General features: G+C 53.2%; 2 protein-coding genes across 3 annotated transcripts in view; one reads left to right on the forward strand and one right to left on the reverse strand.

Moving 5' to 3' along the window:
* USP35 (ubiquitin specific peptidase 35) overlaps positions 1-1,324 on the forward strand; it is a 53,630-nt gene extending 52,306 nt beyond the window's left edge. For both annotated transcript variants that reach the window (XM_055320582.1, XM_055320583.1), the window contains exon 11: positions 197-1,324. In XM_055320582.1, coding sequence (XP_055176557.1) covers positions 197-364 — 168 coding nt within the window. In that variant the 3' untranslated portion in view covers positions 365-1,324. The remainder of the gene's footprint in view (positions 1-196) is intronic.
* Positions 1,325-2,122: 798 nt separating this feature from the next.
* GAB2 (GRB2 associated binding protein 2) overlaps positions 2,123-16,238 on the reverse strand; it is a 195,998-nt gene continuing 181,882 nt past the window's right edge. The window contains exons 4-10 of the mRNA XM_055320402.1: positions 11,880-12,472; positions 10,503-10,597; positions 9,158-9,422; positions 7,770-7,860; positions 7,428-7,530; positions 5,859-5,984; positions 2,123-5,263 (exon numbers count right to left, since the gene is read on the reverse strand). Of these exons, the coding sequence (XP_055176377.1) occupies positions 5,120-5,263; positions 5,859-5,984; positions 7,428-7,530; positions 7,770-7,860; positions 9,158-9,422; positions 10,503-10,597; positions 11,880-12,472 (1,417 nt within the window). The 3' untranslated portion in view covers positions 2,123-5,119. The remainder of the gene's footprint in view (positions 5,264-5,858; positions 5,985-7,427; positions 7,531-7,769; positions 7,861-9,157; positions 9,423-10,502; positions 10,598-11,879; positions 12,473-16,238) is intronic.

Genomic DNA, 16,238 nt, shown 5'->3' on the forward strand with positions numbered 1-16,238 from the left:
ATGGATGCACCCCAGCCATCCTCCCATGGGCTGGCACACCCAGAGGGCGGAAGCTGTGGCTCCTCTGTGCCATGGGAGATGCTCAGAAATGCTGTGCTGGGTGGCACTGGGATGGAGGTGGGGGCCAGCGAAGGGAAGACTCTGGTTTCAGAGCCTGAATTTTAAGCTTCCTTCCCCACCCACATGTGTGTTCTAGGAGCAGGAGAAGGAGGCACGAAGCAGGGCGGCCTACATCTCTGCACTCCCCGCATCCCCGCACTGGGGCAGGGGCTTCGATGAAGACAAGGATGAGGACGAAGGCTCTCCGGGCGGCTGCAATCCCGCAGGTGGCAACGGCGGTGACTTCCACAGACTGGTCTTCTAACATGGAGCCTGCCCCAGCCTGCTCCCACCTGTGGGGGTGCCCCCGCCAGCTGCAGGGGAGGCCCTAACCCTTTCCTTCTGGGGCCTGGGTGGGGACTGAGGCAGAGGCACTTTGCCCGGTGGGGTCTGAGGGGGGCTGTGGAGGCAGGTCCAGCCCTGAAGACAGGCCTTTCCAAGGGCAGGATAGGTGGAGAGGAAGCTTCTGGGACGCCAGCCCTCAGCCTGAAGGGTGTGCAGAGACTCAGATTCAGAGGTGAGAGCCGAGCCAAGCTGCTGACACTGGGATCAGCCCCATTAAGATTTTATACCCAAGTGTCCTGGTCAACTTGAAGCAGCTTCCACGGACACTCTCTGGGCCTTGTCCCCCGCGTTCCCCCACTGGCTACCTGACTGGGCGGAACTCCACAGCTCTAGTGTTTTGCCATCAAGTAGCATTTCCCTCCTAGCTCCTTTCAGACAATCCTGTTGCTCTCTAGTAGAAAAAGCAGAGCAGGATCTGGGGCCTGTGTGTCAGATGTGTGGCCACATTCTGGGCTCTCTGAGGGGGTTTCAGAGGTACCTGCACCCTCGGTACTTCGAGAGGAGAGTAGGTGGGAAGCAGCCTGGCCGGGATCAGATACTGTCAATGCAGAGAGGGGAGGACAGCCCCCCCACACACCGCGGGAGACCCTTAATCCTCAAACCCCGTCTCCCCTCGCCTGCCTCAGTGCCTGAGATGCCACCATTTGCACCCCCTTTCTGGTTAAGATAGAGACTCCTTATTTTACTGCGAATATGTTTGTGTTTCTCATGAAGCCATTGTCCGTCCTGAGGAAAGCTGGCTGGCTCAGCTCATCAGTTGGCATTAGAGCGGTGGCCCAGCGGCCGGTGGGGGTGGTTTGGTGAGGAGCAGATACTGACCTCATTGTGCCCTGACACTGCTGTACCCTTCTACATGGAGAGAAGAGACTCAGGGTCTCAACCGGGAATAAAAATAGGTTCTCCGAAGCCTTTAAAGAGGTCATTCTTCCTGACTCAGAGGCTGTGAGGTCAGCCATGCCCTCTGTTTCTTGCCGTGTCTGGACAGTGAGGCGGGTACACCCCGTGTTAAAGGTGAGGACTGGGAGGACCCAGAGGGCAGAGTGCTCTCATCCTGAGAGGCAGGCGCCCAGGCTCAGGGCTGCCCGATGGGAGAGTGTCAGGGGGACTCCCCAGAACTGGATATCGGCGCTCCCACATTCCTTCTTCCTGCCCTGGGAGAACCTGGCTGGGGTGTGGCCCCTCCTGGGACAGACTTGGGCAGGAAGCAACCCCCCTGGGCGCCATCCCATGGCTGGAGCTTGTGAGGCACGCAGGAGCCCTTTCCACCAAGCCTGTACATCTGGGGAAGCAAAGCAGGTGGGGGGCAGGCAGCAAGGCAGTGGTGTTGGGCCGGGGGCTGCAAGGGCTGCCGGCCCGGGCTGTAGGGGGAGGAGTTGGGTTTCGGCCCAACTGTCACAGACCCTGTCCAGCTCAGCTCTCTACACCCCGCGTGCCTTCTAAGATGAATGGGCAGAAGGTACAATTTCCATGTCCTATATCAGGAACACAAATCCCGAGGTAAATGGGGATCCACCCTTGCTCCCAGTGGGGAGAAGGGCTCGGTTACTTCCTATTAAAATGAAAGGGCACAGCCTGGGGCCCTGCCGGAAGTGCGTGTTTAAGCCCACGTGAATGTGCAGGTGGGTTCCCCGCCCACCCCAGCCCCTTAGACGACACAGGCTCCAGCAGCCTTCTCTGGTCACTTCTAATGGACTTTATTGTTGTCCCGCTCCGACACCACAGTAAAAAGGGACCTGCAAGCTCCAGGCCTGTACCATGTGTCACCACAGCAAAAACAGGACCCACTGCAACACGTTCCCACCCCCACCCCAGACCTACTCACAGGATAAATACATGTTACAAATTTTTTTTTAAAGAAAACAGAATAAATTAATAACTTAAGTGATTAGGCACCAACAGTGATTTGAAAAATTAAATGTCAATTTTAAATGGTATCACAGGGCGAGAACCTAAGACTGGGCTGCTGGCCCATTTTCTCCCCGACACATAGACAATTCTGTGCGAAAAGATGCTAGATTTCAAGACACGTATAACCAACACACAAGAATACACACCACCAACTATCACATGACAGCCTGACTCTCAAGGGGGCCCCCCAGCGGGCAGGCAGAGACCTTGGAAGGTCCCACAATGTCGGGCCCCCTCACAATGTGGGGAGGAGGGAGCTTCAGCGCTCAGGTGCCCGCCCCCCCCCCCACAGGTTGCAGACGAAGTGCTAACTTGCCTCTGTCCTGTCTGCATCCAGAGCTCTTGTCAAGGGGGTGGGGGGGGGTGGGGGGACCAGCCAGGGCTTGGGGCCAGCCCTTTTCCACTCACTCCAGAATGGGAAGGGTTGTGCTTCTTGAAGGGTTTCAAAAAGTCAGGCTTGGGGAGGGGACTGGGTTAACTAATGCTCTGGGTGCTGCCCATCCCTGGTGAGCCAGACCCTCAGGAGAGAGGGACTTCTGCCCACCAGCTCAGCCTCCGCACGGAGGCCGCAGAGCCCGCCTAACCCCCCTTTCACAGGTGTTGGCTCCTGCGGGCCCAGGCACCGTGAGTCCTCACAGGAGCCACGTTGGCTGGGAAGGCAGCCCTGGTCTGGGGTTTCTGCCCCTGCCAGGCCACCGGGGGGATGAGGGACCTTGATCAGTTTTTAAAACTGACCTGACCACCGAGTAGTTTGAAGCCTGTGAGCCTGTCTCTACCTCTAATAGGCCAGTTTCCTTGCACTTCCTTCCACCTCCACCCTAAGTGCTTGGGAGCTGCAGGAATCAAAAGCTGGAACGAGGCCTCCTTGGACATTAGATTTGAACACACTTTCTAAAGACTCTAACCAGTTTCATTCACCTTGTGGAACGTTCAGGAAGTGCGGACACTCTTGGGGTGTACTGGGGCTGGGGGTGGCACCAAAGCTTGGCCCCAGAGACCCTTCCGAGAGGGCCTTAAAGGGACATGGTGTCGACCACTGCCCTCAGCCCCAGTCCTTCCTCCACTGGACCCCAGCCCGCTCTCCTTCCCTGGAAAACCACATCTTCCTGCCTCTAAGGCCCATCTCAGCATCTCCTTTCCCCAGAACCCACCTTCCCCTGATCTGCACCAACTTCCTAAGCAGCCTCACTTCCCGTCTCTCTCAGCCATCACCAACATCCCATGCCCCTACCTTCTCAAGTGCACGGGCACACGGATTAATTACTAATTAATTTCCGTGTTCCCAGAACGGGGCCCCGGCAGCCATTAATAAATGCTTGCTGAGTTGAGCTCAACTGATTGAGAGAGGGCTACTGTCGAGAAACATCTCTGCCAGAGTGCGGCTTTGGAGATGACATGGCCAGGTGTGTGCTCTGAGGAGCCCAAAGGCGAGCTGTAGTCCCCTCCCTCAGACGTGCTGGGAAGGGTTTTTTTGGTTGAAGGAAGGCGGTCTGTTCACCCCAGGGTTGGATGAAACCCCTGCAACCCTGGAGGATTTGGGCAAGAACCATCAACATAAGAGATCCTCCCCCCCAGTACAAAGTGCCTGGTGGGGGAGGGCGCAGCTGAGGTGATGACCCTGCCCCAGATCTGAGTCCAACCAGGGAGCAGCAGATCGTAAGATGAGCTGGGAAAACACGGCGGGCTCCTGGGAGCACACTCTTCCTGGCAGAAGCCCTGGCCCTCCCCCAATTCCACTTGGCCGCACTGCTTTTCCCGCCATCCCTCATGCTCACTGCTCCTTCACTTTCCGATCCAGCCTCCAGCTTGCAGCCCCAGGCGCCACCAGGCTGCCTCCATGGTCTCTATCCTGCCTCCCGCCCATCGATTATCTGCCTGCCCCCCAACTGCCAGACACGCACTTCCTGCACCCTCCGCACCACAGCCCTACAACCCTCCAGTCCACCTGCACTGCCTGCCCTCGGCACCCGCCTCCCGGCTGCACCTACATCACCTAGCCCAGCCGCCTCTGGCGGGGTGCGCCCTGGAGGAGGGCCTGTATGCTCCATAGTTCTGGGGGCCCTGGTCACCCCCCGCTCCTGGTTTGTGGGTACCCATCCCCCTCCTGCTTCTTTCAACCTCCAACAGCTACACTGTGATGGGAGGGGGGAGCACTGCCCAGATTGCCCGCCTTGTGCACCTGGGACCTCTTTCCTGTGTTCCTCAAGACCATCGCTAACCTTCTCAACTCCCATCTTCCAGGCCTTGCCTCTCCCCTACCAAGAATGCCAAGGAGGAATAAGTCCATGTCCACTTTGGTCTGCTGGTCCTGGGCTCCCTGGGTCAGTGAGATGACGTGGCATCTTCTGGGATTGAAGGAGAGGTAGCCCAGTAGCTGGAGGGAAGAGGGCTCGGGGGCCGTGACGGGATGTGAGGTGTGGAATCTGGCTCAGAACCCCAGCCCCTCTCCACGCCTAGTAGGTATTCTGGTCTAAAGGACAGGAAGAGGCTGAAGGATGCTTTTTGGCAATAGCTCTAACTAAGGTGGGTAGAGGCATGGCCATTACTGATAAAAATCGAAGGTGGGCCCGAGTGGGCAAAGGGAGTGCCTCAATCAGGCCCTCGCCTCTCAGGAGAAGGGTTCAGGGTCCCTGACATCAAGTGCTTTGAAGGCCAGAGTGGCAGAGTAGAGGGCACAACGGGAGGGGAGAAGGGGGCGGGTAGATGGGAGGAGCCAGCTTTGGAGATGCTGCCTCCGGGCCCCTCCCCAGGCTCAGGGGCCACTGCGTCACAGCTTAGCGCCCTTGGAAGGTTCCGAGGACTGCCGCACATCTGTCCACTCCTGCATGGTGTTCTGCAGGGCCTGTGTTTTCTCCTTGTCCACTTGAACGTAGTCCACCTTCTCATCGGAAGTGACAGATGACGTGGATGGCTGAGGACAGAATGAGGAGGTGGCTGTGAGTTATCAGTAAGGTGGGGGGCAGGTGTGGGGGCTCTTTCTGAGCTGCCTCAGGAGCCTGTGTCCTGTTTCTGTAAGTGGCTATTAAAGCCCAAACTGCATCATCTTCCTGGTTCTGCAACAGCCTTGGTCAACTCCTGAGTTCCCAGCTCCAAGGGGACCCAGGCCTTCATCTCTGCCTCCACCCACCTCCCTGTGAACGATTTGCTGGGTGCCAACAAGTGCCAGTCAGAGGGGAGCACTCGCAGTGCCCCGCTGTCTAGACCGGCCCAAAGGCAGTTGAGGCCCCTAGACAGTGATCTCGAAGAGAAGCTCAGGCCAAGGGACAAGGGACAAGGGATTCCTGAGTCTCAGATCTGTCACTGATTCACTCTGAGTGGGCCATGGCTCCTGGGGTAGCTCCATTTTTTCATTTGCACAAGGAGGAGGGACTGGCTGAGAAGGTCCGACAGACCTCGAGGCCTGTGCGTTGAGAGGAGGCATGTGAGCCCTGTAAGAACCATACTAACTGAAAAGTGGTCAAGCGGTACGAGGCCGAGTGCTCAGACACCCCCACCCCACCCCGTACCTTGCGGTGGGGGCTGGGGGAGCTCGGCTGGAAATCCAGGGCCAGGTAATCAACACTGCCCGTGCTCTTCTTCGGGGCTGGACTGTTGGTGCCACTGGGAATGGGAGACGCAGACACTGGATTTTGCTATAACAGAGGAGGGAAAAACCATTAGTACGTTTAGGAAACAGACTAACCCTTGGAAAAACAGACACTTCTGGGAGTGCACTGGGCCACGGACTTCCAGGTTCTCATGAAACCCTTGTAACAATCCTGGGATGGAGGTAGGATTACTATTCTTGTTTTTTATTCTTATTTTTTAAAGCAAAAACTGTGGTTCAGAGAAGTGAGCTGACATGCCTTGGGGTGTAGAGCCAGTGAGCAGGGATGGGAACCAGATCTGTTTTCAGACTCCCAAACCTGTGGTGTCCTGCTGTACATTTCCGTTACGCCCGAGATGTTGGAAAGTCTCGGTTGCACCAAACCTGCTTCTCTGCACCTCCCTTCCCTGGCCTCCAGTGGGGCAGTCACATGGAAGCACCTCTTCAAGGGATACACTCTAGGTCCTGTCTCCATCCAGGCATCAAGACCAACTTGTCTAGAATTTTCCAGCACTCCTATTCTGATGTGAATGGCAACAGTCCTATGTTCTGTTTTTCGGCTGCTTATTGTTGGGTTGGTTCCTTCTTTCATTATTGATGCAGCAACTACCAGGTGCTGGGCGGCTACTCCCTCTTCTTTTTCTTTCTTTTTTTAAAGATTTTATTTATTTATTCATGAGAGACACAGAGAGAAAGAGAGAGAGAGGCAGAGACACATGCAGGGAGCCTGACGTGGGATTCGATCCCGGGTCTCCAGGATCACGCCCTGGGCTGCAGGCAGCGCTAAATTGCTGAGCCACCGGGCTGCCCAGCTACTCCCTTTTCAATGGAAATCTCAAGGAAGAAACTCCTCAAGTGCTGATTGTATTTATACCTCTCTCATGGCCTCTGCCACCGTGTACTGTGTTACATGTGCCCCCGCCACTGAGGACATAACTCAATAAATGCTTACACTCACATTCTTGCTTGTGGTCATGGGAATAGCACAGTAAGAAATGAAGAGGTCTTTTATAACTTTGAAGGGTGCTCTAATCATTCGCTATAGGCTCCCAGTGATGATTCTAAGGCACCCATCTAAGTGGCCCCCTGTGGTCCCCAGGGAAAGTCCAAACTCCCCAAGGCAGTATTTGGGGTCATTTGTGATCTGGATCCAGCCCTTCCACCTGCAGCCCTAGCTAAATAAGCCTCCTCCTCCTATACATGCCCGCCTCCATCTGCCCCAGCCTGGTCTGACTGCCCATCCTGCCAGTGTGCCCCCACAGCACTGCCTCTCCACCATGTCACAGTCGTGAGAGGCAGGCCTCCATGGCCCTTTCCACCTGTGGCCTGCTTGGGGGCAGGGACCATGTCTCCCTTGCCTCTGATGACAGCTCCACAGTGCTTGACCCATGTGTGTGTGAGAAGGATTGCAGAAGCAAAGGAATTACAACCAGTGGGGACCTGAGGTGGCCCCTGGGTGCTCCGGTGGGAGTCACACCCGTGGACTCACCATAGGGACGTAGTTCTCTTCGCTGTCTCCGGAGTCCGTGCTGGTGATGCTCTGGGTGGAGATGGGGCGGCAGTACTGGGAGGGGCTGCAGTTGAAGGTGTGGCTGTGGGGAGAGAAGACAGTGAACTCAGGCTCCTCACACCCAGACCCCGCCCTCGGAGCACCACTCTCTGCTGTCAGATCTGATACGGGCCAGGTGCAGTCAATGCCCCCTCACAGACAAGGACACCAAGCACCAAGAGACCGCTCAGCTACTGACAGCATTCGTGTCAGGATGCAGCTCTCCCGCCTCAGCCCTGACAACCCCGTTCCAAGCTCCCACTTCCCCGCATGGACACTCACATGGCCCTAGACCAAGACTTGGTAACAGGTGACTTGAAGGGGAGCTCATCGATGACAGTGTTGTTTCTCAGGTCAAGTGGTGTTGGCTTTACTGGAGCAGGAAGAGAAAGTCAAATGCTCAGCCACAGATGATAATGCCACACACACACACACACACACACACACACACACACGTAACACACAAGTATATTCATAAAGGCATTTGTATTCCCACTTTTACACAGGGAAACTGAGGTCTAGCAGGTTCTGTGATCTCTGCCTCTGTTGACAGGCTTTGGTGTCACGGCTTCAGATTCTGAATGGTATGTTCTTTCCAAGCATTTTCTGTAATAATCGTATTTTCAGAATCCAAAATGGGGACACAGAGTCTGACAACAGATTGTTCTCCCAGATGTGTGACTGTATATAAACACAAGAGACGATAATTGAAGTGGAGAAGGTCACGATGCCTATCCCTGCCACTCCTGGACCAGGGCTGTCAAGCCTGCAGTGGAGGAAGGTCAAGGCCCTAAAGGCTTCATTTCAAATGCTACGATCTGAATTCTCTGTTGATCAGACCTAGGGGTCGGGGGTGCTCATCCTGCCTGATCACTCTACTTCTCCCTTCGAATTCCTGCCCCGGGCCCCGGCCCGCAGCCAGTCCCTAGGGAGGCCCAGCGGACCTGGAGTTCGAACTGCAGCACTGCTTCCTGGTCTAAGTGCAGGGGGCATGGGTCTAACTTTCCTGAACACCCGCTGTGTGGCGGAGGCAGTGTCCTACTAGACGCTTTCTTCCTCAATAAACCCTAAATAAACCTATGCCCATTTCACAGGTTAAAAAACCTGAGAAACTGAAATGATTTATCCAAGGTCCCACCCTAGGAGGTGCTGAATAAGGATTCTAACACACAGGTACCTGGTTTGAGAGCTCACGCCTTTCTATCAGGGCGTAGCATACCTTCTAGTAGACCACTCTGTCCGTTCCGGCCCGGCCCCACTCTAAACTCACCCCGTGTCCTCCAGAAGCATGTTAGACCTCACAAGTCACATTTAGACACATCATCTGTGTTCTTCAGTGCTCTGTGAGGCAAGTATTCATGTTTCTCAAATGAGAACCAAGGCTCAAACACAGAATGGTTTGCTTCTAATCCCGGGTGGCAGAGCCAGAACCTGACTACGTCCTGTCCTTCTGATGTCTACCTGCACTCCTGCCCGTCCAGGCCACTCCAGCTGCCGTCCCTAGGCTGCTTGGCCACTGGAGTGAATCTGAGTGTGCGTGCATGTGTGTGAGAGTTTGGGGTACTTAGGCTCCAGAGGCTAACACTTCCCTGCAAGGAAAGTTCCCTACATGAATGCAAACAGTTCCTGTACCCCATCCAGACATGGGACAGGGGAAAGAGGAGACTTACCTTTCCGGTCAGGCTTGAGGTTGCGGTTGACAGGGGGTGGCTGGATCTCGCTCCCTCGGCTGGAGGCCCGGTGCATAGAAAGGGCTGTGGAGGGGTAGCTAAGTCCCTCAAAGTGATGGGGTCCTGGACTCATGGGGATGTAGACACTCTGGGAATTGTCACCTGCTCGCTCCGTGGCCAGCAGGGTGGAGGATCCCGGATTCATGGGCACGTAGTTGTCCTCAGAATTGGAGCTCTCTGAGCGGCCCACAACTGTTTTCCCTGGCTGGGAGGGAGAGGAGGAAACACAGCAGTAACTAACAAGCAGCACGAAGGCGGGGGGAATCTGTATGCAGGGCGAGGAGAGTTATATCGGGGTCAGCTGCCCTGGGAAGCTACTAAGGCAGGCCCTGAGAAACCCAAGCAAGGAAGCACAGGGGGAGGCAGAAAGAAACAAGGTCTGTGGGTCCCTTCTAGTTTTGGCGATCCCTTGGGGCCCACCTGAAGTTTACAATAATCCTCTAGTATAAAATACCCCTGGTGGCTGGGCCCACAAGGATTTCTGGGGGCCTGACCAGGCTGGGGGTGGCACAGGCCACAGATGGCATGGGTTTGATTTAGGACCCGCGCCTCACCTCAGGGGTTAGCATTAGCGGGTTGGCATCTGAAGCCTGAGCAGGGCAGGGAGCCCTGGAGAAGCCTCAGCCCTGGCTAGTGGGGTGGGCCAGCATGCTCCCCTAGTCTAGCTTTCAGGGTGATCACCAGCTGCAGGTGGACCTGCCACCAAGTTGTAGAATACAGTCACCGTGGCCACAGCCTTGCTCCAGCTCCTGCCCTGTCTGTCCACACATCCAAGGAAGCTGCCTCTGCTTTGGTTACCCAATTTTTGTCATTCCAGTAGGCGTGATGCCAGGCCCTAATTGGCTTGGAGAGCATGGTCAGCCCCTGCAGAGGGCAGCCTGGGATTCTGAACGCAACCGGATTTCTGCCACCAAGACTGCCTCTGAGCACCACCCCTACTGGGAGTCCCACACTGCGGCCCTCCTCCGGGGGGAGCCTCAGGGAGAAAGCATGCTGCCTCAGTTCCCCATCCCAGAGCCTGGGTCCTCTGCATTCTAGACCCGTTCAACTAACCTACCAACGTGGAGAGCCTTGTGGTCTAGCTCCCCCAAGCACACTCTCTTCTTCACCCCAGACCCCAGTGGTATCTTACTTTCTGAAAACCCAACCCAGGCATCTGGACGGAGACCAGAAACTAGGTAGGGGCCTAAGAGGGAGATGCCATCACTCTGTACTTTTCACTCTCTGGGGTGTGACCTTTAACCACCTGGGCTGGCCTGAGGACCCCTGGCTCACCCCCACTCACCAGGAAAGCACTGACCGCATCACTCATGGACTCGGCAGACCGGCCGGCACTGTCTCCACCACGCTGGGGGTACTCATAGGACTCACAGGAAGAAGCTAGGAGAGAGGAGAGAAGATCCATGTGCTAATACTTCCCCAAACCCTCAGCAGTGTTGCTCAGGGTCTGATAGATACTCCAGAAGATGCTACTCTCAACCCCAACTGATAAAGTATTACTTTTATCACTTCATTCCTCAGTTTGAAACTTCCTCCCAAAAAAAAAAAAAAAAAAAAAAGAAACTTCCTCCCAGGCTCCTAGTTCTGCCTCCAGTGTTGGCATCTACGGAGGATCCCTCTGTAACTACTCTTCCCTCGTACCCCTCTCTCCTCTAACTCCAATGGCACTCAACGCCTGTCCCACTCATCCCTGCCAGAGCTTATACAAACACGACAGGAATACTGACACTTGGCTAATTTACATATGTTGGTTTTATTTTTCCAACTAGATGTGAGCTCTCTGAAGGGTAAGGACATGTTTCATGTATGTCGGTATCATTTCAATTCCAAAGCACAAGGTCACTGATCCAATAGTTGATGGACTGAAAGAGTACTGAGCCAAGACTCAGGTCCCAGGTCCCAGTCCCATCTCTGCCCCTGACTGACTCTGCAACCCTGAATATGTCTCTTAACCATGGGCCTCGTGTGAAATGGACACAACGAGGATCTCTCTGTCCCACTACACTCTCAGGGTCACTACGTGGCTTAGACAACAGAACGGGTACGAACAGACTTTGCGAGCTATACAGCATGAAGCAAAATGAAAGGAATCAATATTACTGTACTTTTTCATCAAACAGAGGAGGCTTATTCAAGGTTGGAACATGCTCAGGGGAAATTAGTGACAATAAATTTATACACTTCAGAGAGAAGTCCAGATTTAAGCCAAAGAGATTCATTTGTGGCTTAGAAAATATTTAGTAGCTTAAAATTTGTTTTAATAGTCTGCTAGTTCACATAGGTTTGGCTCCAGTTCGAACTGGTCCTCTCAGTTTATTTTTTCAGTCTTTGGTTTGATTTATATAAAAATGAATCAAATGCTAGGATTTGGACTTCCAAACCCATAAGAAGCTGTGTTGTGGTTAACCGAGAATATTCTTTCTCCCTGAGTAGAACAGCAATCCCTCTCAGGCTGGGTCTGCTACACTCTTGCACCGTGGGCATGTGCTGACAGCCTCCAGTGCTGAAGGACCAGCTAGTACCAGGTTTGGGTACCAGGTGCCTCCGAGTTTCAGTGACCCGGGTGGGCCTCATGTCTCCTTGGCACGGAGGACCCAGGACTGGCAAATTACTGAGCGCTCCCAAGCTGCCCCTCAGGGTCACAGCTGGGGCTTATACCAACCTCGGTGCAGTCGGCTGTTGTCCATGGCTGGGAGGGTGTTGCGCCTGGGGATGGTGGCCGCGGCAGAGACAGATCTGCTGCTTTCGCTGATTGGAGGTCTCTGTTGAGGGCTGCCCCACCGAGGAGTTTCTGCCTGACTTGGCTTGGGAGGCCGGGGCGGGGGAGCTATGGCCGATTCCCCAGGAGTGGCCACCGCCATGGCATTGTGGTTCTTGTCCAGCGTGAATGTCCTAGGGATCTGGTAGGCTGAGAGCGGGGTGGCTGGCACTTCCATATTGTCCACCAGGAGGTCCCCGAACTCCCGACACAGGGTGTTGCTGGGTGTCTTGAAGGTGTATACATCCTCGTTATCTGTCTCAGAGCCGGTGAGGCTGCCCTTGGTGTGGCCGTGGGAGGCCAGGCTCCGGGGCAGGTCGTAGGTACTGTCTCTGAATTCCGTATTGTGCCGGCTTGGCTTGGGGAGGCTATAGAAGCCATGGACTTGACCACTGACCCCGTTGACGCAGTGTCCGTTGCCCTGGGCAAGTTTCTGTACAGCCGTGTCACTCCTCATGAGAAAGGAGGCCCTGGTGCCCTGAGAGAAGCTGGCACTCCTGAGAGAGAGAAGAAGGGGAAGAAGGACGGAACAGGTTAGAGGGGGCCAGGACTGCCCACCCAGGGAGGCAAGCTGGCATGTTCAAAGTCCCATGTGGCTGGTTGGTGTAGAAAACCAGGCCAAGGAGGCCGGCAGGCCTGAGCTTTATCTTGGTTTACTAGCTGTGTGACTTTGCACGAGCCACTTTCTGTTTCTGAGTTTTAGTTAATGCATTTGCAAAAACGGTGATAAAAAACATACTTTGAATGTTGTTTAGAAATGAGACTCCAGTATATCCAATATATAGATGTTCAATCAGTGTTAGCCTTTATCTTCCCTCACCCCCAGAGAGCTGTGATTAGCAGACGTTGCCCTCACCCCTCACCCCTCCAAATAAACAAGCACAGCAGCCATAGCACCTGCCTGTTCGTTGCTCTAGGTACCACAGAATGTACACGTTTGCATATGAAGGCTGTGAGACAGTGGAAAGAACCTCTGAACTGGTGTCCCAAGCTAGCAACTGGCTCATTTTACCCGAGCATCAGTTTCCCCACTGTAAAATAAATTAGCTACCAGCTGTGGATGTTGTAAGTTGTAAAGAGCTGTTCAAATGTAAACTATACACTTATTTTCTGTCTGGTATTACGGTTTGTTGAGACACAGGTAGCAGGGGGAAATATATCTTTCCAGAAGACTAAAATTTTATAGGAAAAATATTTTCCTGTTTGGGGGCACGTGGGTGGCTCAGTGGTTGACCGTCTACCTTTGGCTCAAGGCATGATCCCAGGGTCCCGGGATCAAGTCCCACATCGGGCTCCCTGCAGGGAGCCTGCTTCTCCCTCTGCCTGTGTCTCTGCCTCTCTCTGTGCCTCTCATGAATAAATAAAATCTTTAAAAAAATGGTTTCCTGTTTGGGAACTATATTATAGACAGAAAAAGTTTTGATTATTACTGTTTTAAAATGTAGATTTTTGGGAAATAAGGCAAGACTCAAGAGTAAAAAAAGACCCGGGACTGGAAGGATTTGTGTGAGCTCCATTACCACTATGAACATCTCTATGACCTTCACTCAGCCCCCACCAGAAGGCATGGCCTGATGGGACTCATTGGCTCTCTGGGGTTCATCTGGCTTTGAAGCTCCAGAAGTCACTGGCCTTATGAACGTGGTTTTCAAACTGGATTCAGTGTTGTGTGTAGGTAGGTGCTGTGGAGGGTGACGTTCTGAGCAACTAAGGATGCAGATAAGCTTTTCTCTCTCTCACTTTATGAGTCTTCACAGGATTTCACCTGAGGAAAAAAAGAATCACTGTTCTAGAACAGTCCATTATAGTAGTGATTCTCAGCCTTCTGGAAACTATAAGCTTCTTCAAGAATCTGATGAAAAGTTCTTGGCACTTCTTACTAGTATGAGGCAAATCTTGTATACATACAAATTTTCATGCTGCAGCTGGGACAGGTGAGGAGCTTGTAGCCCCCTGAGGCCAATCTGTTGGAACTTCTGCCTTAAACAAGTTCTTTTAGCTCCTGGGGAGCTTGTTATTTATGGATGCGGCCACCAGATGGTGATAGAAAATAGGGCCCAGTAGTTTAGAAAGAGGAAGGGAAACAGGTGTCTAGACCAGGCTCTCTGGTAAACTGGCATTCTTGACCATTGGGGAGTTCCATTTCAGTTCCCAAACCTTCAGTGGCCCTCCTCTGTAGGCTTCCGTGTTCTTTCTCCTTTTCTTTTCTATTTCACACTCACAACCAAGCCAAGCACCACGGACCTAGATCCTTTAGATAATGGAGTGCTTGGGAAAAAGGATGGGAGAGTCAATGGCACATTTAAGGTTGGACATCTCCATGGAGACCTGTTCATTTAACAAATGTTTACTGATGTCCTATTTTCCATCTGGGCCAGGCACAATGGATAACACAGATGCCTCCTGCCCTGGGGGACATAGTGGTGGAGGAGGTGACACACATACAAATCATGACAATCAAGTGGGTAAGTACTCAGCTCTTGACAGATTTATATGAACCCTCCCTGGCGGCGGTGGTACAGAATGTCACGGAAGGCTTCTTCAAAGATCTTACCTTTGAGTGAGTCTCAAAATTGGCCAGGCACAAGGCAAGAGGAGGGAAAACATGTTTTAGTTAGAGGAACAAAGAAGGGGCACAACACAGTGAGGGAAAGGGACTGCAAGCTGCTCAGGCTGGGTCCATTAGGACACAAGACTGAAGAGGGGGGCGGTGGAGGGGCCAGGCTGGGGCTGCTGGGAGCTGGGGAGCGCCTGGAGGTCTTAAGGTGGGATGGGGAGAATAGTAACCTTAAACCCTGCTCAAGGTTTCACGGTTCACGTAATTTTATTCAAACCTTAACCTGATTCAGGGATGAACTCATCCTCTTCTTGACTCTCCCTGTCTTGGTAATGCACCAGTCACTCAAGCTGGGAACCTGGGAGTTACCCACATTATAATCTTTCACTCGATAATCCTTTCAGGGCCTATTGAATCCATCCCAGTTGAGGTCCTCCTGGTTTTTCTTCTGCATAAATCAAAGGGCTGGTCCCTAGTCTGCCTACCACCCACCAGGACCTCTCTGATCCCCTCTACGTCCTACAGACATTTACTTTCCTGATTGGCCAGCTCACACTTTGTCAACACTGTTCCCACTGCCTTTAGGCCTGAGCTGTATTCCGGCTCTAACTCACCTCCCCAATCTCTTGTCCCTGTTCCCCTCCCCATTCCTGGATCCACTCAGCCAAACTTCCCTTGTTCCCAGTGAGCCCCTTGCAGTTAAGCCTCCAGGCTCTCTGTCACATTGTTCATGCTGTCTGAAAGGCTTCCTACTTCAATCTGGCAAGCTCCTGCTCCTATTTGTCCTTCAAACTCAGCACAAAAGGCGTATCTTTTTCCTCCTTAAAGATTTTATTTGAGGGCAGCCCAGGTGGCTCAGTGGTTTAGTGCCGCCTTCAGCCCAGGGTGTGATCCTGGAGATCCAGAGTCCCTGCATGGAGCCTGCTTCTCCCTCTGCCTGTGTCTCTGCCTCTCTCTCTCTCTCTCTCATGAATAAATAAAATCTAAAAAAAAAGATTTTGAGAGAGAGAGAGAATGTGAGCAGCGGGAGCAGCAGAGGGAGAAGCAGGCTCCGCACTGAGCAGGGAGCCCAACATGGGGCTTGATCCCAGTACCCTGAGATTGTGACCTGAGCCAAAGGCAGATGCTTAACCAACTGAGCCACCCAGGCACCCCAGCACATCTTCTAAAGCTGTTTCTCACCCTCCTCTACCTCCAAGCGTAATCAATCACTTGCTCAACTTGGAGCAGGGAGCAAGTGTTATCTGTGTTATATACCACCAGCACTTGTCTTCCCGCCCAGACCAAGATTTCCTCCAGGAAAAGAAGCTGTCTTATCACTGTTCTCTCCCTGGCACCTGGACTAGTGCTGTCACATGGAGAATGATGAATAAAGGTTTGTTGAGTGGACAAGCAAATTAATGTATAAATAAATGAATAAATAAAGTGTCGGTGCTGCCATCCTGTTTCCTGAGCTTGGCCTATGCTCTGGTCAGTAGATTGAAACCCTTCCCCTTTGGGACCCACCAGCTCACATTCCGACGTCATGCTGCCCTGGCATCCTCCTCTTGAGCTCCCGGAGCTACTCACTCATCCCTAAATGTGTCCCACCTGGTCTTTGGCTGGACCTGTCTTATTTACCTTCCTCTGGAATGCTTCATTGAGGCATTAGAATTTTACACAAAATATCAAAAAAAGCCTTTTAGCTCCACAAAGTTGTTACAGGC

This window comes from Nyctereutes procyonoides, unplaced genomic scaffold, assembly GCF_905146905.1.
Source record: "Nyctereutes procyonoides isolate TBG_1078 unplaced genomic scaffold, NYPRO_anot_genome, whole genome shotgun sequence".
In the NCBI taxonomy this organism is placed as follows: Eukaryota; Metazoa; Chordata; class Mammalia; order Carnivora; family Canidae; genus Nyctereutes; species Nyctereutes procyonoides.